This window comes from Apiospora kogelbergensis (genome assembly GCF_038363985.1).
Source record: "Apiospora kogelbergensis strain CBS 113332 chromosome Unknown utg000007l_segment0_segment0, whole genome shotgun sequence".
NCBI classification, from domain to species: domain Eukaryota; kingdom Fungi; phylum Ascomycota; class Sordariomycetes; order Amphisphaeriales; family Apiosporaceae; genus Apiospora; species Apiospora kogelbergensis.
In genome coordinates, this window is record NW_027117424.1 from 1122609 (window position 1) to 1143122 (window position 20514).

Consider the following 20514-nt stretch of genomic DNA (forward strand, 5'->3'; position numbering starts at 1 on the left):
TCTCCATCATGGCTGAGCGAAAGTCACAACGTGAGGCCAGCAAGAAAGCCACAAAGGCTATTGCGGCCGGCGCCAGAGTTTCAAAAAACCGTCAAACTGCCAAAAAGATTCCAACAAAATACAGGAGTTCGAAGAAGAGCCCCAGTCTTCCGGAAGGCAAGCTCACAAACCGGAAAGCAAGTCACATCCAGCGAATAGCCAACGCCACGGAGGTCAATAGACTTACATGGTATGTCGGGATATCAAACGATCCAATCCAGGAATTCAATGATTGTATGTTCTTCCTGGCCTTCTCGACCCTCTCGACCTTCTCTACCCTCATTAGATAGCTAGCTTACTAGGGAACATCAGTGGAAAACAGCCAGAAAGAACTCTTGATGAAAAGCCTCTTGCTAGGATTCTCCAGATTCCTTTATATAGGCGGTGTAAACTTGAAACCGGCGGACCTTCACGGCTACTCTACAATTGGCTTACCGGCCACCGACCGGGCAGTCTTGCGGGGAACACGACTCCGTGAGGCGGACTGGGACACGGCTCAACGCGAGAACAACAAGCCTAGATTTTCACCTGCCCTGGTACATGGAAAGCCACGCTGGCCGCCGAATTTGGATGCTGGCGGCATCTGCGAGTGCTCGATGAATATGGACGCTGATGGCCGCGTCGATTTGGAGCATGACCCGTACTGCCTCCGTAGGCACTTCACGACACGGTGGGGAGTGCTAGAGGACCAGTCCGAGATCTGGGGCCCACCACAGCGAGGCGCCATCGTGAGATGGAACGATTGGGATATGAGGACCCAAACAGAGGGCAAGGAGCCCGGTCTCTCGGTTGATCGCAAGCTGCGTTGCGATTACACGAGGAAGGCAGCCCTGTATGACCTCATCTCTTCGCCCTGGCTCCTACACAGAATCGTTGCCAGCTTTGGCGCTCCGCCGCTCACACAAATTGACGGCTACAAGTGTTCCTGGTCATTCATATTCTGGAACCAGGAAGACCCCACATGCTATCTGCAGATCTATGAGCACAAGGGCTGTCCCATGACAAGCTTTGAGGGTGGGGAAAATGCCAGCAACGAGGCCCTCCAGCTGCTTGAATGGCTCGGCGGTGATAACTGCCCGCTTTCATACGATTACACGCCCTGTGGAATACCTGCGTGACGAAGATGGAAGTCTCTGTATTGTTACCCTGTTTCTTCACGTAGGAATAGTTGGATATCGAAAAGCACTAGTTGCTTGTAAGAAAACGAAGAATGAATAAAGGATTGACATGAACAAAGATCGCCTGAGACTGACTGACTGACTGACTCTAGAGGAAGCTAATTATCGGTAACATGTTTCTTCTCCTTCTGCCCATCCTCGTTGAGATGACAAATGTCGGTCGGTGAGTGAGTGCATGCATTAGATACTCCGAATGTGTGGGGATGCACAACGACGTCACAAGTCCGAACGCCGAACTCTTCGCCGAAGACACCTCGGCGATCGCAGCTCAGACGCAGACTACGGATAACCCATAGCTGAGTCCAACTCAGTCGCCATCGCAGCCGCTTTGCGGCGGATGAGCGATTACCTAGCGGTAACTATACCACTACCAGGTTGTATACGTGGGACGTTGTCAGCGTACAAAAGCCCACAGATGGTGTGCCCCCCTCGAGTTCTTGTTTGAGTAATAATATAGTTAGCTCGTTGGATTCTCTGTCTTTTCACACTGTTCCAAGATGCACAAGCTTTTCCCCGCCAGCCCCTTCTTCGATTTCGAAACCGTCCGCATCCTGGGGACCACCGTCTACGGCGGCGCCGATGCGGCCGAGGTTCTCGAGGCGGTAGGGCATATCAAGCCCAATGACCCGGTATCCTGGGAGCAGGCCTGGGCCACACAGGCAATGCGGGCCGAGGCGTTGGCTGACGACGCCGCGCAACATGGCAATCGCGACGCCGCGAGGCGAGCCTATCTTCGCGCCGCCAACTACACGCGCGCAAAGGGCTACATGTATGTGTCTTCCCCCGCGCCCGATAATGGGCGTGGTGGAGGGGCCATGAGGCAAGACCCTCGCGCACTGCCGACAGCGGAGAAGGTAGGCGAGTTGTTTCGCAAGGCTATACCGTTGATGGAAGGCCCCGTCTTGACCCTATCTATCCCCTACGAGGGGGCTTACACTTGCCGGCCTACCTCTACCTGCCGCCCGCCAGCTGCCGTATCCATGGCCGAAAGAAGATCCCCATCCTTGTAAACTGTGGTGGGGCCGACTCATGCCAGGAAGAGCTGTTCTTCTTGAACCCCGTCGAGGGCCCGGCTCTGGGGTACGCTGTCCTTACCTTCGACGGGCCTGGACAGGGCATGATGCTCCGCAAGCACGAGCTCGAGATGCGGCCCGACTGGGAAGCGGTGACGGGGTGTGTAATAAGCCACCTTGTCCAGTTCAGCAAGCAAAACCCCCAACTTGACCTCGATGTTGGTTGTATCGCTGTCTCCGGGGCTTCCATGGGTGGATACTTTGCTTTACGCGCTGCCGTCGACCCTAGGGTCAAAGCGTGCGTTTCGATTGTAAGTATATGGGACTTCTTCAGTGAAAAGAAAATACTGATAACACATGATTTACTCGGTTATAGGATCCGTTTTACGACATGTGGGACTTTGGCACCGCTCACGTGTCACCCCTTTTCATCTCGGCCTGGACACAGGGATGGATAGGCCAAGGTATCATAGACAGGGTGATCGGCGTAGCAAAACGGATGTCCTTCCAATTGAAATGGGAGATCTCTGTGACGGGTACATTCTTCGGGCTGTCGTCGCCAGCTGAGATATTGATGCACATGAAGCAATTTACTCTGGCTGTTGCGGGAAAGGAGGAAGGCACGAGCTTCCTCTCACGTGTGACGTGCCCAGTTCTAGTTTCTGGTGCCGGTGCGTCTCTGTACATGGATGTAAATAGTCACACTCGACGCTGCTTCGAAGGCTTGACCAGCGTCCCCGACCGGGATAAGGAAATTTGGGTTCCAAGCAGTGAAGGCCAAGGCAGTTTGCAAGCCAAAATGGGAGCGCTGGCTCTGTGCAACCAACGAACGTATCAGTTCTTGGACAGGGCTTTAGGTATCGTTAGAAAACCACTATAATAAATCTATCTAATAGTATCTAGAAAATATGAAATTATAGTTCATACTCTTCATATCGCCACCCTCGCGGCTGCAAATGAAAGGCCCCCAAGTACGGACATTTCCGAGGCAGTGGTGTGTCCCATTAATTATTTAAATTGTTTTGTGTAGCAGTGTCAGCCGCGGGAAATGTCGTCGAGACCGAACCATTGGCTGATAATAAAGGGTTTTCCTAAGCACTACTTACCTTCGCGACCGTTTCTGCATAAGGTACGTACCGTAAAGTGGCTTTTTATATCCGTGGTATACGTTGCCTAATGCACCGCCTTTTTGTGTCAGATGATTACATACATGGCGCTGTGGCATTCACCGAAAACAGGGCTGTGTTCCTGTAGTGGTGATGATCCGCGGCGAGGCAGAATCTCATCTATCTTAGAAAATATTATAAGATCGACAATGACGACGGTGCAAGACTCGAGAATCAATTGAATTTGTGATCTTGGTGTTATGAACGACTGGTGCAATACCGCAAGCATGACAGAATTTGCTACATCGATCAATACAGAGCACCAGAGACTTCGACCGGCAAGTGAGGTACAATATGAGGAATTTCCGGGGGAAGACACAAGGCCAAAATATGGACATGGCCATGGGGCACGAAAGAGGGAGCCTCGCGCCCAGGAACTGGCCGAGAATGGCGTTTGGAGGTAGTTTCGCTGGCTGCCGCAACCGCACTCGTCGGAGCCATGGTGGGAGTGGTTTTTGCCTTCGACAAAAAGCAGCAGGGTCAATGGAATGCGCCTTTCACTCCTAACGCTCTCGTCTCTGTCTTGTCCGTCGCAGTAAAGGGCTGTGTACTGTACAGTGTGTGCGAGGCCCTGGGCCAATGGAAGTGGCTGCTCTTCGTGGAAAACCAACGCCCCCTTATCGATTTCGAGCGGGTTGATCGAGCTAGCCGTGGTCCTTTCGGATGCGCAAAGATGCTACTGCAGTTTCGTCCCGGAACGTAAGTTTCATCCAATCTTATGCAACTTCTCCTCTGTTTCCTATACTGAAGGTGTCTACACGAAATACTGGAGACATAGCGCTGATAATAGCAGTCACGTTCTCTCTCTAGGGGCTTTTGTTGCGCTACTAGCTATAGGACTGGACCCCTTTACACAGCAAATTATTCACATCCGAGACGAACTTATTTTTGCCGACTTTCCACCTGGTTTTGGCTCCATAGCTTACACGAATGCTTTTGACGAGGGAACAGTCAGCGAAGTGCCGGGTTCAAACTCGCAGTTTCCGAATGGCAGTCACAGAGTCGGATTCTCATCTGGCATTTATAAGCCAATGGAGTCTGTCATCCAGAATGGCCTCAGCAGCACAATAACGGATGTCAGGGGTCGGGCTAAATTTCACTGTCCCAGTTCGGACTGTCGCTGGCCACCATACAAGTCGATCGCCGTATGCAGCGAGTGCAACATTATTCCCCAGTCCAGCATGACCCCGATCGAAGGAAATGTCACCCAACTGCTGCAGGCGTACCGGGGCCTCTACGCAGACGGCAGCAGAGCAAGGAATGCGAGTGGGTGGCGCCTGCCTAACGGGCAGTTCTTCGCCAATAGGGAACAAAACCTGAACATCATACTTGGAGCCAACAATTCAGGCAAATTCAACCCTCTTGGGATGACAGCCAAGAGCACAGGAAATCCCAATAGGACTATCACTTTGCAGCATCGAGAGAGTCTTTTGTGGGCAGTCAGCATCATGACTTTGGACCCCCGGCGAACGATTACCAAAACCCGATGCCGTGGCCCGACACCCGAATGTTTTCCCAAGAGTGCGGGCTGTACTGGTGCGTCAATGAGTATCAGTCCTATTTTAGCAATGGTACCTTCAATGAGTCGGTGGTGGAAGTCCCGGCGCGTAGAGCTCGTAGATTTTGGGACCACGACGGTGCCTGGCCGGATGCGAGCCTGGAGTTCCATAATTCCGTCATCTACGATCGGCCGCTCTCCAGGTTCCCGGGCGAGATGCGGCTTTGTCCCAACAGCAGCACCCAACGGTCCGACTGCTTCTGGGCGACCGCGGACACAATTTTAAGCGTCAATAACCACTTTCATAAACTTTTTGCTACCAACGTCACTCCCGATAACGCAGCAGCCGGCCTGGGCCCGGGCCGCCTCGAGAACGATGCGCACCTGGTTGGCGGCACCATTGAACCGGACCTCTTCAGGTACCTTTGGAGTTGGCGAATAAAAACTGATATGGGCAATACCTTCGAGGGGCTTGCATATAGCATATCGAACGAGATTCGCGCGAGCCGCCCTGACCACGCTGAACTCGAGGACATCCCGATCACAATCGGCCGCCTTATCCCAGTCTATGACATGCGGTGGACATGGTTGTCGCTCCACTGCGCAACGCTGCTCCTCGGCGCCGTATTCTTGTACCTTACAATCGCTCGCACAAGCGCCACGGCTGCGCCCTCGTTCAAGAGTCACTCCCTGGCAATCCTGGCGAACGGATCCCATCTGTTTCCAGCTGTGACGGGCGCGGAAAGGGGCCAGGAGATCGACAAGTGGGCCCGGGAGAACCAGGCCAAGTTCAGGAAGGATCCTCTGGGACGCTGTGATGACACGGACGAGGCCTACTTCGGCCAGATTGAGATGCACCCTTGGACGATTGGTGCGAACCGCTCGAGTTCCGTTTTGCAGAGGGATATCAGCGTTTCCTCAATCTCCTCTTCTAACTCAAGTCGGGTGAATCCAGGCATGTAATGAGGTAGATATAATAATACGGCCTGCACTCTCCAGTCGTAGAAGGGCACATTGAAACTAGCAAAGGACATATCATTTAGTAATTTACTGTTATTATGATAGGGAGTGATACTTCTTCCTGCGCAAGCATCTTTGTGCAGAATATCAAGATTGCACGTTTTCACTAAATGACGTCTTGGATCTCACGTACTGTGTTCAGGGGCCCGAGGGTCAGGCCATCCATGCCCTAGTGGTCACACAGGTCGTACGCTATAATCAGTACACATTATCGATTAGTCACAATATCCCATGAGTATAACAGTCCTTAAAACAACAAATAAGCTTGAGTTCAGGGGCAAGTAGTTCGCCACCATGTCTGGTACACACCCTTCATACTCTTTCCTCCCTTTCCCACTCCACAAGCATATATTGCAGAGGGCTATCTACGGCTCTTCCTCGACCTTCAAGACCGGGATTTTCTCAACCTCATCTTTTCTTGGTGTGTAGCGGGCCTGCAGCGGCGCCTTCTTCCAAAGCTGTGTCAGCCGGCACGCAGACGGCCAATCAAATGGCTCGCCCACAAGCTCCCAGTCAAGCGCGAAGACGATCTTGGCGAGCGCGACCCGTAGCTCAATATAAGCGAGACTAATGCCCAGACACGCGCGAGGTCCGATACTGAAGGCGGCCGTGTACGGTTTCGTGCTGTTGCTGTCGTCCGTCGACGTCACCAGCCAGCGCTCCGGGTGGAATGAGCGAGGCGAAGGGGCATTGCGCGGGTTCAGGTGCAGGCTGTAGGTGTCGCAGGCCACATAGATACCCTGGGGTACATAGTGTCCATCGACCGTCTCACCGGGGGAGACGCGGGGCGGGCCCAGCGGCGACGGGGGAAGATGCGCAGGGCCTCCTCGATGACGGCGTTGAGATAGGGGAGCTGCTGGGGCCCGCGGCGGCGGCGGTGATCTGGTCGGCACTGGTGAAAGCGGCACGAACCTCGTCGGCCAGGCGGGCGCGACTGCCCGGGTGCGTGGCTAGCAGGTAGGTGATGGCCGTCAACGTGGTGGCGCTCGTCTCGGCGCCCGCGGTCAGGAGGACCTGGGCGTTATTGGCGAGCTCGGCCGCGCTCAGCTTGCCCGAGCGGATGGGGTGCGTCAGCAGGTCCTGGCGCTCGCCCATGCTCTCGTCCATCTGGATGCGCTTCTGCACCCGCTCCATCGTCGCGGCTTGGTGCTGCGCCCACTCTTCGAGCACTTGTTTCGTGGCGAGCCACGGCAGGGCTTTCTCTAGTATCGGGAGGCGCTTCTTGAGCTGGACCACGCTGGTTGAGTAGACGGCGCCCAGCAGGATGGATACCCAGGTGTGCGACTGTCCGTTCTTGACCGCGCCAAAGGACTCGCCAAAGGCCAGTTCGCCCATGATGTCAAATGTGAGCCACTCGAAGCCCTTGCTGACGTCCACATACGAGTTCTCCCGGCTCCACCGGCACAGCTGCTGCACGAACAGGTCAACATGGTTGTGGATCAGATGCTCCTGGTCCCGCAGGGCCTGGGGCCGGAAGCTGGGCGCAAAGAGTTTGTACAGAACAGCGTGCGTGTCCGGGTCCCGCTCGTAGGCGATGTTGGTGTCCTTGGCCCCCGTTTCGCCGTAGAACAGCTCAGACTTGGGGAAGAGCTTCTTGGTCTTGGTGGCGGCGCCGTAGATGTCCTTAAAGGCTTGGGGTGTGCAGAAGGATAGCTCGTTCGGGGCTATGCGAATGACATCACCTGTTGGTAGGAAGGACAGTCATAAAGGGGTCAGAATAGGCGTCTAAGCGTGCGTGGACAGGGAGCGGGTGACGATGGAGAACCTACCATATTTACGATGTGCTTGTTCAATGATGAAGGGCCAGTTGCCTCCGGTATACACGCTGGCATACCACAACTATAAAGCACGTTAGAGACCCGTCAGGTATTATGTGGTGGTCATGGCTTACCTGAGATACAGCTGCAATCCGTGGGCCGGGGTATTTCGCCAAGGGATGAAAGTAGAGATTGTATATGCATGTGATTATCCAATATGCCAACAGCTACACCGAAGATAGGGGAGGTTAGTATCATTGTACTGCTGAGAAGGCCTGGTTAGCACTCACCAAGGCTGCCACCGAATACCACACCACGGCGAAGGTGAACATGGCGAACCGAGCTGGAGTAAAAGTCCTGAACCTAGATCCGAAGAGCAGCTGTACAAGCAGACGGGTATGCGGGTAGCACCAGGTACATGTAGGTGCTCCCTGATATATAAACTGAGTAACAAAGATGGATACATGTGTAAAAGCATGGACATAAACGGAGCCTGGGGAAGGGCTTCGCGCATTCGAAATGAAGCTTCCAATAGGGAAGACTGCCGTGATGTAAACATGGTACGACATCCGCAGCAAGCAAGCCCTTTTCGGAATCGTACCCAGTACGAGGTGCAAGAGTGGCTCGTGATTTGCTAATTCTTCCGAGCTGTAGCCGATCGATGCCAACTGTAGCTCATTGCACGGTAATCCCTGGCACGGGTAGGCCCCCGCCTTCGGCTAGATCCCGGAATAGCCTATAGCGTCGCTTCTGTGAGCCTCATATATAACAGTGCTGGGTTTCTCCCTCCCTTGCTTCCTCCCCCTACTCCTTCCCTCTCTCCCCTCTTTTCCTGGCGCGGCTGGTACGTCTTAATCTTGCCGTGCGGCACATGCTTTATTCCTTGACGAACTCGGCCCCCAAAGCGGAATCCGGGTCGTCTCGTACGCTGTGCCGCAGGGCTGTTGGCTGCCACTGGTCCGCTTCGTGTCGTCGTGCCGCAAGAGACAGGGTTTTGCTCAACGATGCGGAGATGGTGAGCTGCTAATCTGTGGGACCGGGTGGGGATAGCCGAAGGAGTTCCTCCGAAGGGATGGCTTGTGGAGGTGCAACAGCCCTAAAACCAGGCACTGATCGACACAGAGGTGGGTTGACGGGCGTGGCGCGTGTGGGGGGGGGGTTCATTCAAGATTGATTGCCTTATCGAGACTCCGACTGCCAACTGCCTGTAGCAACATGAAACCACTTCACAGCAGCAGCACAAGAGCAGCAACATCCGCTGCCCGGAACTTCTGCCCGAAGAGACCCAAGCATGTGGAAACCAAGTGGGCACGACAGGGCACGGAATTGTTTGTTGATTTGGGATCACCCTAAGGCTTGATAAGGAAATAAGGCTCTTATGTACATACCTTTAAATGTAGGCAGTACCCACAATGGGGTGATTATCAAAATGTAAGCGCAGTTGCCGACATCTCAAACCCAGTGTCGTGGTCATTGGCCTCTGGGCACAATAACAGCAGCATGATTCCTCCGAATCGACAACGGCACAGCAGCATGTGCATGTATAATCGAGCATGGGAGGCAATTGCATTAAAATCTCGGGAACCAACAGTCACTTTGAAGTTTGGTAGCTATAATGCTACCAACCAAGAAGATCCATCGTTTCAGGGACCCAGGGTTATGCATCCTTTATTACACACCCTCTCTCGGCTACCGGTTCCTGTTAGCTGCCGCTGTCAGACCGTAGAACCGACCTAGTTGATTATAAAGAACTGTCGATAGCCCTACATGAAGTCAGCTTCGGCCAAGGGAGCGCAAAATAAACTTGCTGCCTTCAGTATTCGCTCGCTTACATTGACTCTTCCCATTGACGGTCTCGCGTCTCACCCAGCACCTAGTCCGGTGTGCGTTGCCCATTGACGGGGTTCAACCCGCCAAGATGTCCACCGGAATCGACACTTCAGGTCGGGGCACCGCCTACATGTCGGAGCCGCCCGAAGGCGAACAGAGGTACCTCCACGACTGGCCGAGTATCGCCTACGAGGTGCAAGTCAGTGGCCTAGTCACTACCGCGATTGCCATGGTTACTGTCATTATGCGCATCTTCACCCGGCATTACCTCGTACGCAGCGGGTTGGGCATTGATGATCGTGAGTGGTGATTCCAATAGAACTAGAGGAAAAGGGGGATTTCTCTAGGTAGTTTGGTATGCTAACCAGGCATGTCTACGCAGTCTTGGTGGTCATAGCCGCCTTAACCACATGTGCTTTCCTTGGTATCACGCTTGAGAGTAAGTTCTGGATCGATCTCCTTTCCCATTCTACCAATCCGATGGGGTTGGTCTGAAGATCCAAGTTAACGTGAACAACAGTGTGCAATTTCGCCATCGGGAAACACTTCTGGCAAGTCACGGTGGCCGAGTACAGCCCTCACCTCCTGGCGGTATGTTTCCCCCGTCCATTACTGTGTGATGATTTGGATATGTCTTGCTTGCATCGAGAACCCGCCGGCTGACAATCATTGACTGCTATAGTACAGCACCGCAGCCACCATGACGTACTCCCTCAGTGTCATTTTCTCCAAGCTTTCCATTCTTTGCCTCTACTTGCGCCTTTCTCCTCGGAAGTCCTTTCGAATCGCCGTCTATGCTCTAATCTTCGTCGTTACGGGGTACGCCCTCGCCTACCAAGTCGTCAGCATCTTCAGCTGCAAACCGATCCGGGCGGCATGGGACATCACCATCACCGAGTCCCGCTGCGTCGATAAAGAAGCCGTCTACATGGGCCTGAGCATCTCCAACATCATCATGGACATCATCATCCTCCTGATCCCGGTCCACGTCGTATACCCGCTTCAGATGTCGAAGCGGCAGAAGGTCTCTCTGGTCATGCTGTTCGCCACCGGCGGGCTAGTCTGCGCCTCGGCCATCAAGCGCACCGTCATCCTGCCGCCCCTGATGCATAGCGCTGACTACACCTGGGACGCCGCCGAGCAGTTCGTCTGGTCCTTCATCGAGGTGAACGCGGGCATCATCTGTGCCACGGTGCCGGCCCTCAAGCCCTTCTTCGCCCGCTATGTCCCGAAGCTGCTCGGCGTGAGCGTGGGCAGTAGCAGTGGCGGCCAAAAGTCGTTCCAGCCCACCGACTCGTTCCCCCTGTCGACCGTGGTGGAGCAAAACAAAATGCGGCGCCGCGGCACTAGCCTGGCTAAGCCGGGGGCGGCGGACCTGGACTACACCAACATGGACGACAACCGCGACCTGGACGAGGAGGAACAGCAACTGTGGAGTCAGGGGGCGGCTGGCTTCGGGGACCGAGAGAAGAAGTCAAGTCTCGGCACGGTTGTCTCGTCGACGCAACACCACCTGGGAGGGGCGGATACGACCAGTATTTACTCTAACGACGGAAACTCGGGGCAAGAACGCGAAATTCACGGGGCGCCTGTTCTCTCGGCTCACCACATCAATTCAGCCCATGAGAGTAGGGTGAGCTACACTGGCAGGGCGCTATAGTAATGAAAATCTATGTTTACACGGTTTATTTGATGTCCAACTTTTGGGTAGAGCAACGCTGATTGGTTGCCTCGGGAAATAGGGCACCCCTTTTTTGAAATGTCGTTGGCTGTATTCAATCTAGCCAAGGGCAGGCATCGTGATCAACTCGCCAGTTTTGAAAAGGCAGGATAGTCATTAAAAATATTAGTACCTACAAAGGCAGTCAGTCAAGGAGACCAGGCCAGGGTAAAATGCCTAGGTGAGCAGAAGGTGAAAGCGAGGGGAGGTCCAAAGCACCAAGCAAGGCGGTGGGTGACATGCCTGAGGCATCAATCAACTGGAACAAATGCAAGCAGGTAGGTACTTAAATCTAAACAAACCACTTCTCATTCAACCATCCACTAGTCCTCGTGGCTCAGTGAGTTAACTGATGTATTTCCAGTCGTAAAGAAATGGCCAGAAAACTAGCCGGGCTCGTGTTTCCGGACGGGTTTTCATATGGTTCGAACCTGGTACCTGACGCAGGATCACCTAACTTTTTGTTTTTTTGCTTTCTTTTTTTTCACACCACCTATTCTGACTTCTTGCCTACCGTACTTGACTTCCGTACCTAATTCATAATGTAACCATACTTTGGCACTCATATTCAAACCAAAAGCTGTGCAACGCTTCGTGTCATGAATCGAACCCTGCCGTTGGCGCTGTGTATTACTTCGAATTCTGCACCACACGCGTCTGTCTACCTGCGTTACTACGGCATAATTAAAGTACGACCCATGTGGAAAATCTGGGCCTGGGTGTGTCCTCATGAGATTGACCAAGGGTTATCGGCTTGTAAAATCTTGGATGCCATCGTCACTAAATCTAGACCTAGTCTCTTGAGGGAAACGATTCTCAACTCATATTCTCGTCCACCCTTATCCTATCTGTTGTAATTTCGAAGTCAGTCTGCTTCAGATAGGCTCGGGAATCGCTCGTAATAGTAAGACAGCTGATTCCACTTCCAGCCTTGATGTGGCATTTTTAAAAACATGTCTTCCATTTCCTGTGTCATCCCTTGAGACTTTGCAGCAGACCTCCATGGACGCCTTGAGTCCAAGCTGGACACGATAGTGATGCACCTCTGAGGCTCTCGTGACTGTGAGTTTGGCGTAATGAGGCTGAACATTACTGCCGGTCTCGGAGCTACGAAGGCTAAGGTATGTCTCGCCAAAGTTGTCATTGCAAGATTCGGTGGCGGGTTCAATCTTCGTTTTAAATCCGTTATCCTCGTCCTCTTCTTGGGAGTCATTTTCCTGTTCCATGTCGCAGTCGTTCCGACCCCAGGTGCAAGTATCCGCCACTATATTATCGAGAAGCCACGGCGGCGCTTACGCTTATTTAGCGGCCAATTATAGATAAAGGGGATCCCGCTTGGTGGGTAACTTTGGCCCGCTTTAGCTCGCACTCGCACTCGCATTACTCATGCCAGAGTAAGCAAGCCCCCCAATCCCGTCCACATGCCAGCTCCGTCTTGGCTACCGCAATGCTTGTCGGTCCCGCCCGGGAGACTCGCATTCAATGCGGACCACCTCGGTCCAGCTGGCTCAGCTTGTATAAAAACGCAATCAACTGCAAGTCTTTCATACTCGCAGTCTATCCATACGCACAAGGATAGAACTCAACAATGCCGACCATTGCACCCAAAATCGTCATTGTCGGGGGTGGGCCTGTGGGCATGACGGTCGCCCACGCCCTCACCAAGGCCGGCATCGACTTTGTCCTCCTAGAGAGCAGGCCCTCTATCGTCATGGCCGCCGGCGCCAGCTTGGTCATGTCGCAAATAGGTCTTCGCGCCTTGAGCCAGTTCGGCGTCCTGCCTGCCATCGAGAAGGCCAGCACCCCACTGTCCATATGCAAGCGATTCGACCACCTGGGACGGACTATCGGAGACACCAAGCTCTTCTCCTACCTCCACGAAAAGTACAGCAATTCCATGAGACGCGTCCCATCCTCAAACTACTGTATAGCTAACACCACTCACAGTCACGGATGCGCGTCACGCGTCATCACTCGTCGGGACCTCATGCAGGTCCTATTTGATGCCCTCCCCGTCGAGGCCTCGTCGAAGCTGCTCCCCAACAAGAAGGTGTCAAGCCTCCGCAAGACCGATGACGGCGTGGTCGTAAAGTGCACAGACGGGACCTCGTACGAGGGGGCGCTCGTCATCGGCGCTGACGGTGCTTACAGTGCCGTGCGGAAACACATGGCCACCATGGGCGGCCAGCAGGATGCGCAGGGGCAAGAGGGCAACGACGAGGACCTGCCCTACCTCACCACCTACCGCTGCTTCTGGATGCGCTTCCCGCGGCTCCCCGGCATCGCCCCGGGCGACATGACCGAGTCGCACGGCCCGCAGGCGACGACGCAGTATTTCGCCAGCGAGGACTCGGCCGTCGTCGCCGTCTACGAGCGGCTGCCGCAGCCGACGCGCCGGCCACCCCGGCGCTACTCCGACGAGGACGAGGCCGCCTTTGTTGCCCGGTGGGGCCACCTGCCGCTGGCCGACAACCCCTCCTACCGGAACGCAGAGGGCATCCGCGTCCTGACCCTGGGCGAGGCCTACGCCCACCGCATCCAGACGGGCTTCATCAACCTCGAGGAGGGCGTCGTCGCGCACTGGAGCCGCGGGGGCCGCGCCGTCCTCGTGGGCGACGCCGCGCACAAGTTCACGCCCTCGACGGGCGCCGGCTGCAACAACGGCATCGTCGACGTCGTGGTCCTGGTCAACAAGCTGCACAAGATCTTCGCCACGGCCGCCGCCGTCGGCAACAGCAGCGGCAGCGTAAAAAACAACGCGAGCGTCGTTCCGGAGGACGAGCTGGCCGCCGCCTTCCGCGAGTACCAGGAGGCGCGCTTCGACACGGTGACGCTCGGCTGCGGCTTGTCGGGCCGCGCGACCGGCACCGCGAGCTGGGCGACGCCCTGGGCCAAGTTTATGGACCTCTACGTGCTCTCGGTCGACCTCGTGCTCCGGTATTTCCTGCGCTGGGCGGCGGCCAAGACGGCGCTGACGCCTGTGTTCGACTTTATCGAGGGCGAGGACACGGTGGTGGGGAAGTACCCGTGGGTGCATAAAATACCCATGCCGCAGGCGTAGAAAATGTTGTAAGAGTGTGTAGCCAGCTATTTACTGCTTGATATCTCTTAATGTTATAAGGAGCTCTCTATTTAATATATTGATTTTCTAATATTAACGATAGAATGGGTAATGATATACCCTTTATAGAGCATAGCGTTTATATTCCGCTTGATGAGGGAAGATTGTGGGCTGGACTTATGACAAGGGATAGGTGATCTACTGCGTAAGCTAATTTCCCCTCACCCGCTGTTTCCCATTCCGACTACCCCTCGGACCGAGCCAGCTTGCAGAACTCTTCCACCTTGCGCCAGCCGGCCTTTCCGAATCGGCCCAGCTTCAAGTCCGAGGGAAAAGTCTTCCGCTCAAGGGTCGTCACCTCCTTGCTTGCTGTTTTTTGGTTATTCTTCAGCCAGGTGTGCGAAATGATGGCATAAGAGTAGCTGTGTTTGAAGTTTTGGTCTTTCGGGGTGCCCTTGACTTGCTGGTGGTAGTACCACTTCATGTAAAGGCCAATATCAGACTCCTTGACGAGTTCATAGGTATGAGTGTAGAGGAATCGTCTCGGCATATTGGAATGGCCGAACTGTTACCTTTGGAAAGGGATGATATTGTCGATCTGTGAGCTGTTGAAATTAAGACACTTGTCTTAATCCGTGACAGGCAAAGGATCGGAAATGGTTGGATGCCCCTTGAGTGAAATTATTCGTCTTCGTAGCTCTTACTCAATAGTACACAGTAGCGATACAGAATGTATTCTCAACTAATGTGAACTTGAATAGCTATTATTTAGTATCGCCACACTTACATGACTGGCCATCATGCCAAGCGACCTTGCAGATTCGAATCAGGCTATGTATGGAAACAGGTAATAACATGCCACACGCGCTGAGGGGACCTTTCTTTGGTTCACCCATAGCAGCTGATAGGGCATCCAATGATATTGCTACGTTTGAAACCAGACAACCTACTAGCTATTCCGGCGCCCGGCTAAATTCCCCTTGCTATTAAAATTGCCAGAATACTCCATTCGCCTCAGATAAGAAGTGACCCGAAATGCCTCGTGTTCAGTTGATATTACGGATTCCCCGAATCTTGAATCCCCCTCTCTGTTTTGTAATTCCTGAAATTCTCCTTGCTCGTCGTTGTTGCGCTGTCCTTCCGACCGACTTGGCCCTCAGCACAAATTCGGCTGTCTCCTGGGCTGAGAGGGTGAATGGTAAGTCTGAGCTGTAGCTGAAGAGTAGGATCTTCACCTGGTGTTCAGGCTTCCTCTTCTCCAGGCGATCAAAGAACCCCAGAAAGGCATGTAGCCAGGAGAATCCGTTCGGAACGGTCATGTCCCGGCTGGGCAACTCCAGGTCCACAAGGAGGTAAGTAGAACCCGGAATATCGGCGAGCACAGCCTCTAGTAATTGAAACAGCCCATCCTCGTCCAAGCTGGAGTGAAACCGGGTGCATGTCAGCGACATGGAACTCTCAGTCTGCAGGTTCTGTGTGATCTGCAGGCCTTGCTGGATCAAATACTTCAGTACATCAGTACTGGTTACCATAGAAGAGTCGGTATCCAGGTGTGGGGTCTTCATTGCGAAGAGTGTACTGATCTTGGAGGCGTGAAGCTGCTGCACCAAGTCCCAGCAGAAGAACCGGATGGCTTGCCGGCACCGGAAGTTAGCTCGAGCTATCATGATTGCCGAGGTGCCACAGCCGTCCCAAGATCGCAGCCTGGGCGAGTTAAGAAAGCGCCGCGATAACGTGGGACCAGAAGCACGGGTGGCCCGTGGGCGCAGGGCTTGAAATTGCAAGTAGTGCAACACCTTGTCCGGTGCCAAGATGCCTGTATGGGATATAGAGGTCATGATTTGCGAAAATTGGAGATCCGTCAGCTTGTAGTTGGTCGACATCATCGAGGATGACTGGACTTTCTAGAGGTTAGCTTGGCATATCAAATGAATAGGGGCAGCTACTCACGACTGACAGCGGTTGCAATACTGGCTTGCGTTTGCTGGATCTTCTCCAGCTTGGTGCTTACATCGCCCAATGAGTCAACTTTAGCACTGATCAGGTCAACTTTATGCTGTACTGCGTGTATCTTGACCTGTTCCCCACACAAGGCGAGCTCTTTGATGTTATCCGTACTCGTAGCAATAGACTCGAGCAGATCGTCGTATCTGAGTTCCGGTGGCCTTGTAAAGCTGTGCAGGATGTGTTCCCATGGTCGTTCCTTGCACCAATCATGGGCTCGCACCAGGAACCGCAAGATATATGCGTTTAGTTGGGCCATGGCTTCTTGCATCTTTGGTGTCGGATACAGGGTCGCGAGGATCTCGGCTCTTGGAAGGCGGTCGGCAATGCGAGATAGGCCTTTCGCAAGCTTTCCGATTGAATTTTCGTGATTCATGACGCCCTGAAATGGGAAGGAGCTCAGTTAAGAAAGGCAAGTGAATTCAGCAAGGAGTTGTGGAAGGCATCCTACAGTGAACAGCAATTTCATGGCGCCCCACGCAAGGGCAACGTATTCTGGGTGGTGTTGGACAAAAACATCCATAACCCCACCGTAGAACGTAACCTTCTGTGCGAACGAACGCAGCCTACGCTTGGCTTTGGACTCGTAATGGGAAGAGGTGTATCTTTCCATGGCTGACCTCGCGAGGTCGAGAACTTCTTGGCAGCATCTCTTGGAGTTGACTAAACCAATCTTATGGTGATCATGGCTCAGTTCCTTACTGAACCTCGTTTGTGCGTCAACAAAGGCATCGTTGATTAGCCTAGGGCCACGGGAACAAGAGTTAGTGAATTCAGCGAGCTTCACGTTGAAAATTGGATTTCAATAACAAATTCTCACACGTTGGGGATAATGGTGTCCGGCGGATAAAACCCTTCCATGGCCATTCTCTCGTCAAGAAGAGGAAGTCCTTGCAGAATCTATGGTATGATACCAATGTGACCGCACTAATATATCTGAGCACTTACTGGCAAACCTATTAAGGGATCGCACCACGGGCAGGCTTACTTCAGTCGGCACTTTTTCGTCCCTCATCAATGTCATCTTCCAGCCAATCCCAAGCAGGTGGCTTGGGCGCAGTTGGAGAAATGCATGTAGTGTCACCGTGACAACACCTTCCGAAGCGATGGATATTGATCAGGCACCCAATCATACACTGGCGAGACTTCACCGCCTACTACCGTCCGCTGATCTATTGAAATTGCCTGCATTAGTCTCACTCCAAGGCATTCTTGCGGAGGGCTTACGTTTCCAGGGCTCAGGTTTCGATATTAACCGCTCGGCCCCAATCCTTTTGGTTCCAGTGTCGTACTCGTTCTCATAAAGCTTACAGACCCTTTTGGGGGCATGGGTTGCCTGATACCACACGAAATCCTCACTAATGCAAGATTCATTAAGGCTTAGTTTGGAAGAACATCTCACGGAAGTGTGCGGCAGCGACGAAGCCTTTCTAGGCGATGTCTCTGAGGACTTAGCTGGAGGTATCGATCACGATGATATTTTCTCCATCTGCCATTATTACTTTGACGAAGTCCGCTCCAACCTTTATGACCACTTGCTGTCCATACTATCGGATGATCTTTACGAGTTCTCACGGATCACCGAAGCTGAAGTTATTACACTTTGCAAGCACTTTTTCAACAGTCTCGTGGAAACATTTGCCAGCCGTATTGATCTGTGCTTTCTCCATTTCCCAGACGCGACATATTCTGAGAAATCACGAGAAGCGCTTGAAAACACCTTCGACGCGATCATCGACTTTGACGTCGGTGATCTGAACGAGCTTAGAGACTCCGTCACTCTCAAAGGGACAACAGCGAGCACATCACCAATTCCAGTTCATATTAGGCCCCCTGGTGACAGGCCCTTTGATAGCTCCCCTAATAGCCCCCTTGTTATTACCCCCTCCTGCAAGCCCCCTGGGTAGGCTAACTGTCCCCCTCACCACTCGTTCTATGATAATAGGCTTCCTGGTAGGCCCATTGGTAGCCAACCTGATAGGCCACCTGGTTCCCCTCATTCTACTCACTCACCAGCCGATACGAGCGTTCCCGAACAGTATGACCCTTCGACGCAGGACAAGCCACCTAAGGAACATATAGGGGACAGCCCGGAGCCATCTGATAATACCAAAGAGTGTCACAAAGCTCAGAGGCAGGAAATACTCGAGCGAAGACGCATCTGGAACCATATGACAATCTCTCGCGATCACACATCGACAAGCGACTTCACTAGAGAGTTTCTGGCCACATTATTCCGGGTCAAAACTAAGCAGAAGGATGACACAGAAGATAAAGTCACCATTGAGGAATTAGCGGTTGCTGCATCCAATATACAACACGCGACAATCGATCAACAGCGAATGGTTCTTGATCAACAAGCCCGCACATAAGCTAGACCACCTAATACAGAGCCACCCCCTTCGTGAACCACCCTCTTTTGGGACGAATAGCAACAACAACGCCTTCCTAGAGGTATAAGTAGGGTGTCACCCATCTCTTCGATTTCGACGTGGATTAGATCAATCTCTTCCTCTTTTCCACCACTTTCAGCTGGTATGAAGCACGTCAACGAGCAACGCATTGAAGCTGCGATTCAGACGGTCCTTGCTGGAAAGTCACTGCGGCAGGCGTCCAAAGACCACCACGTCGATCGCACCACCCTCTCGCGCCGCCTTAAGGGGCGACCTAGCCTGAAAGAGGTTCACGAAGGTCGGCAGTTGTTGACCCCCCTCGAGGAGCACATTTTAGAGCGTTGGGCCCTTACGCAGTGTGCGCTCGGCTACGCTCCTTCCCATCACATGTTCAAGATGTCTGCTCAGCGCATCCTTCAGGCCAACGGCATCACCGTCGATCTGGGGAGGAGTTGGATCAGACGCTTTTTGAAGCGTCACCCCTCCCTCAAGACGACCAAGGTTCAGCCTATGGACTTCCGTCGGCTCAACGGGACATCGGACGAGGCTGTGCGAGACTTTTTTGCTCGCCTTGACCTCCCCCATGTGAACGCGATCCCCCCTCACCACCTCTACAACGTTGATGAGATCGGATCGTCGATGGAGATGGGGAAAGTGGCCTCGTCATCGGGCCTGCCAGTATCCGTCGCATGGTGCGCCATGACTCGGCCAACAGGGGCTGGACCACTGTTGTAGAGTGTATCTCTGCCGATGGTCGTGTCCTGCCCCCATTGGCCATATTTAAGGGGGCATCGGTCCAACAGCAGTGGTTCCCAGATGACGACGACGATCTGGACTTCCACCTCAAGGACTGGCTGTTCGCGGCCTCTCCCAAGGGTTGGACCAATGAAGAGATCGGGCTGCTTTGGCTGCAGAAACTCTTCATCCCTCACACCCAGCCGGCTGACCCCGACCAGTGGAGGTTGCTGGTCCTAGATGGGCATGGCAGCCATACCACTGCCGAATTCATGATGGCCTGCTTGGAGGCGAAAATATTCCTGGTGTACCTTCCTGCCCATACCTCCCATATCCTCCAGCCTCTAGATGTTGGTCCCTTCAGCACCTTGAAGAGGAGGTTCAGGACGGAGCTCACGCTCCGTTGCCTGACGGTATGTGACCTGAACGCCAGCAAACCTGACTTCCTTTGGTCCTGGGACAGGTCTCGCAACGTTGCCTTTACCCCGAAGTTGATCGCGGCTGGGTGGCGTGGGACCGGCCTGTACCCCGGGACATCTCGAAGCCATACAACAATCGGCTTCGAAGGGGGGACCGGCAGATCGTGATGGACCAGGCCGCGACAGCTTTGCGGCAGCTCGATGAGACCGGCGCGGCAAAATTGGTGCCGGGGTTCATGGAGACGCCAAAGAGCAGTCGCCAGCTCCGAGATCTAGGCACTAAGTTGGCCGGGGAGGACCCTATGTATGCTGGCGCAACATGCAGGATCCTGTTCAGCAAGGTCGCCAAGACCCTTGACAGTTTGAACGCCAAAGTTGGCCTGCTGGAGGCAGAAAAAGCCGGTTTGGAGGCTAATCTAGAGAGATCGAGGGTTAAAAAGAGGAAGAGAGTGATCCCAGACCCCAACAAGAGATTTGTTGACCTGCGCGCTGTCAAGCGAGCAAAGGCAGAGTTGGACGGCTTGGAGGAGGAGTCTGCGATCAATACACCAGAAGAGAGCGAGGAGGAGGAGCAGGAGATTGAATCTGACGCTGAATCTGAGGTGTACAGTGTGATCGAAGTGGCCTAGGCAGTTTTCTAGTCAAAATAGTGTTTTGTTGTTGATCAATTGAATGAAATCT

At 53.6% G+C, this 20514-nt stretch overlaps 11 protein-coding genes across 11 annotated transcripts; 7 read left to right on the forward strand and 4 right to left on the reverse strand.

The window, feature by feature from the left end:
- Window positions 1-377: 377 nt before the first annotated feature.
- Window positions 378-1157, forward strand: PG998_010716 (uncharacterized protein; the record flags this gene model as incomplete). The annotated part of the gene is made up of 1 exon (XM_066877532.1): window positions 378-1157. One exon carries the CDS (start codon window positions 378-380, stop codon window positions 1155-1157), a length of 780 nt encoding a protein of 259 aa, XP_066726586.1.
- Window positions 1158-1714: 557 nt separating this feature from the next.
- Window positions 1715-3110, forward strand: PG998_010717 (alpha/beta-hydrolase; the record flags this gene model as incomplete). Its single annotated transcript, XM_066877533.1, is given in 3 exon segments — window positions 1715-2100; window positions 2112-2541; window positions 2607-3110. 3 exon segments carry the CDS (start codon window positions 1715-1717, stop codon window positions 3108-3110), a joined length of 1320 nt encoding a protein of 439 aa, XP_066726587.1.
- Window positions 3111-4882: 1772 nt separating this feature from the next.
- PG998_010718 (uncharacterized protein) lies at window positions 4883-5857 on the forward strand (the record flags this gene model as incomplete). The annotated part of the gene is made up of 1 exon (XM_066877534.1): window positions 4883-5857. One exon carries the CDS (start codon window positions 4883-4885, stop codon window positions 5855-5857), a length of 975 nt encoding a protein of 324 aa, XP_066726588.1.
- Window positions 5858-6279: 422 nt separating this feature from the next.
- PG998_010719 (Cytochrome P450 monooxygenase BOA3) lies at window positions 6280-8003 on the reverse strand (the record flags this gene model as incomplete). The annotated part of the gene is made up of 4 exons (XM_066877535.1): window positions 6280-6625; window positions 6687-7596; window positions 7684-7753; window positions 7962-8003. The coding sequence occupies 4 exons, from the start codon at window positions 8001-8003 to the stop codon at window positions 6280-6282; spliced, it is 1368 nt and encodes a 455-aa protein (XP_066726589.1).
- A 1586-nt stretch (window positions 8004-9589) lies between these two features.
- PG998_010720 (uncharacterized protein) lies at window positions 9590-11161 on the forward strand (the record flags this gene model as incomplete). The annotated part of the gene is made up of 4 exons (XM_066877536.1): window positions 9590-9800; window positions 9884-9940; window positions 10022-10092; window positions 10184-11161. The coding sequence occupies 4 exons, from the start codon at window positions 9590-9592 to the stop codon at window positions 11159-11161; spliced, it is 1317 nt and encodes a 438-aa protein (XP_066726590.1).
- Window positions 11162-12096: 935 nt separating this feature from the next.
- On the reverse strand, window positions 12097-12447 carry PG998_010721 (uncharacterized protein; the record flags this gene model as incomplete). Its single annotated transcript, XM_066877537.1, has 1 exon — window positions 12097-12447. One exon carries the CDS (start codon window positions 12445-12447, stop codon window positions 12097-12099), a length of 351 nt encoding a protein of 116 aa, XP_066726591.1.
- A 362-nt stretch (window positions 12448-12809) lies between these two features.
- PG998_010722 (uncharacterized protein) lies at window positions 12810-14282 on the forward strand (the record flags this gene model as incomplete). Its single annotated transcript, XM_066877538.1, has 1 exon — window positions 12810-14282. One exon carries the CDS (start codon window positions 12810-12812, stop codon window positions 14280-14282), a length of 1473 nt encoding a protein of 490 aa, XP_066726592.1.
- Window positions 14283-14526: 244 nt separating this feature from the next.
- PG998_010723 (uncharacterized protein) lies at window positions 14527-14832 on the reverse strand (the record flags this gene model as incomplete). Its single annotated transcript, XM_066877539.1, has 1 exon — window positions 14527-14832. The coding sequence occupies one exon, from the start codon at window positions 14830-14832 to the stop codon at window positions 14527-14529; it is 306 nt and encodes a 101-aa protein (XP_066726593.1).
- Window positions 14833-15328: 496 nt separating this feature from the next.
- On the reverse strand, window positions 15329-16899 carry PG998_010724 (uncharacterized protein; the record flags this gene model as incomplete). Its single annotated transcript, XM_066877540.1, has 3 exons — window positions 15329-16098; window positions 16233-16668; window positions 16738-16899. 3 exons carry the CDS (start codon window positions 16897-16899, stop codon window positions 15329-15331), a joined length of 1368 nt encoding a protein of 455 aa, XP_066726594.1.
- A 748-nt stretch (window positions 16900-17647) lies between these two features.
- Window positions 17648-18658, forward strand: PG998_010725 (uncharacterized protein; the record flags this gene model as incomplete). Its single annotated transcript, XM_066877541.1, has 2 exons — window positions 17648-18189; window positions 18244-18658. The coding sequence occupies 2 exons, from the start codon at window positions 17648-17650 to the stop codon at window positions 18656-18658; spliced, it is 957 nt and encodes a 318-aa protein (XP_066726595.1).
- A 165-nt stretch (window positions 18659-18823) lies between these two features.
- PG998_010726 (transposase) lies at window positions 18824-20462 on the forward strand (the record flags this gene model as incomplete). Its single annotated transcript, XM_066877542.1, has 3 exons — window positions 18824-19371; window positions 19395-19827; window positions 19878-20462. The coding sequence occupies 3 exons, from the start codon at window positions 18824-18826 to the stop codon at window positions 20460-20462; spliced, it is 1566 nt and encodes a 521-aa protein (XP_066726596.1).
- Between the last annotated feature and the right edge of the window lie 52 nt (window positions 20463-20514).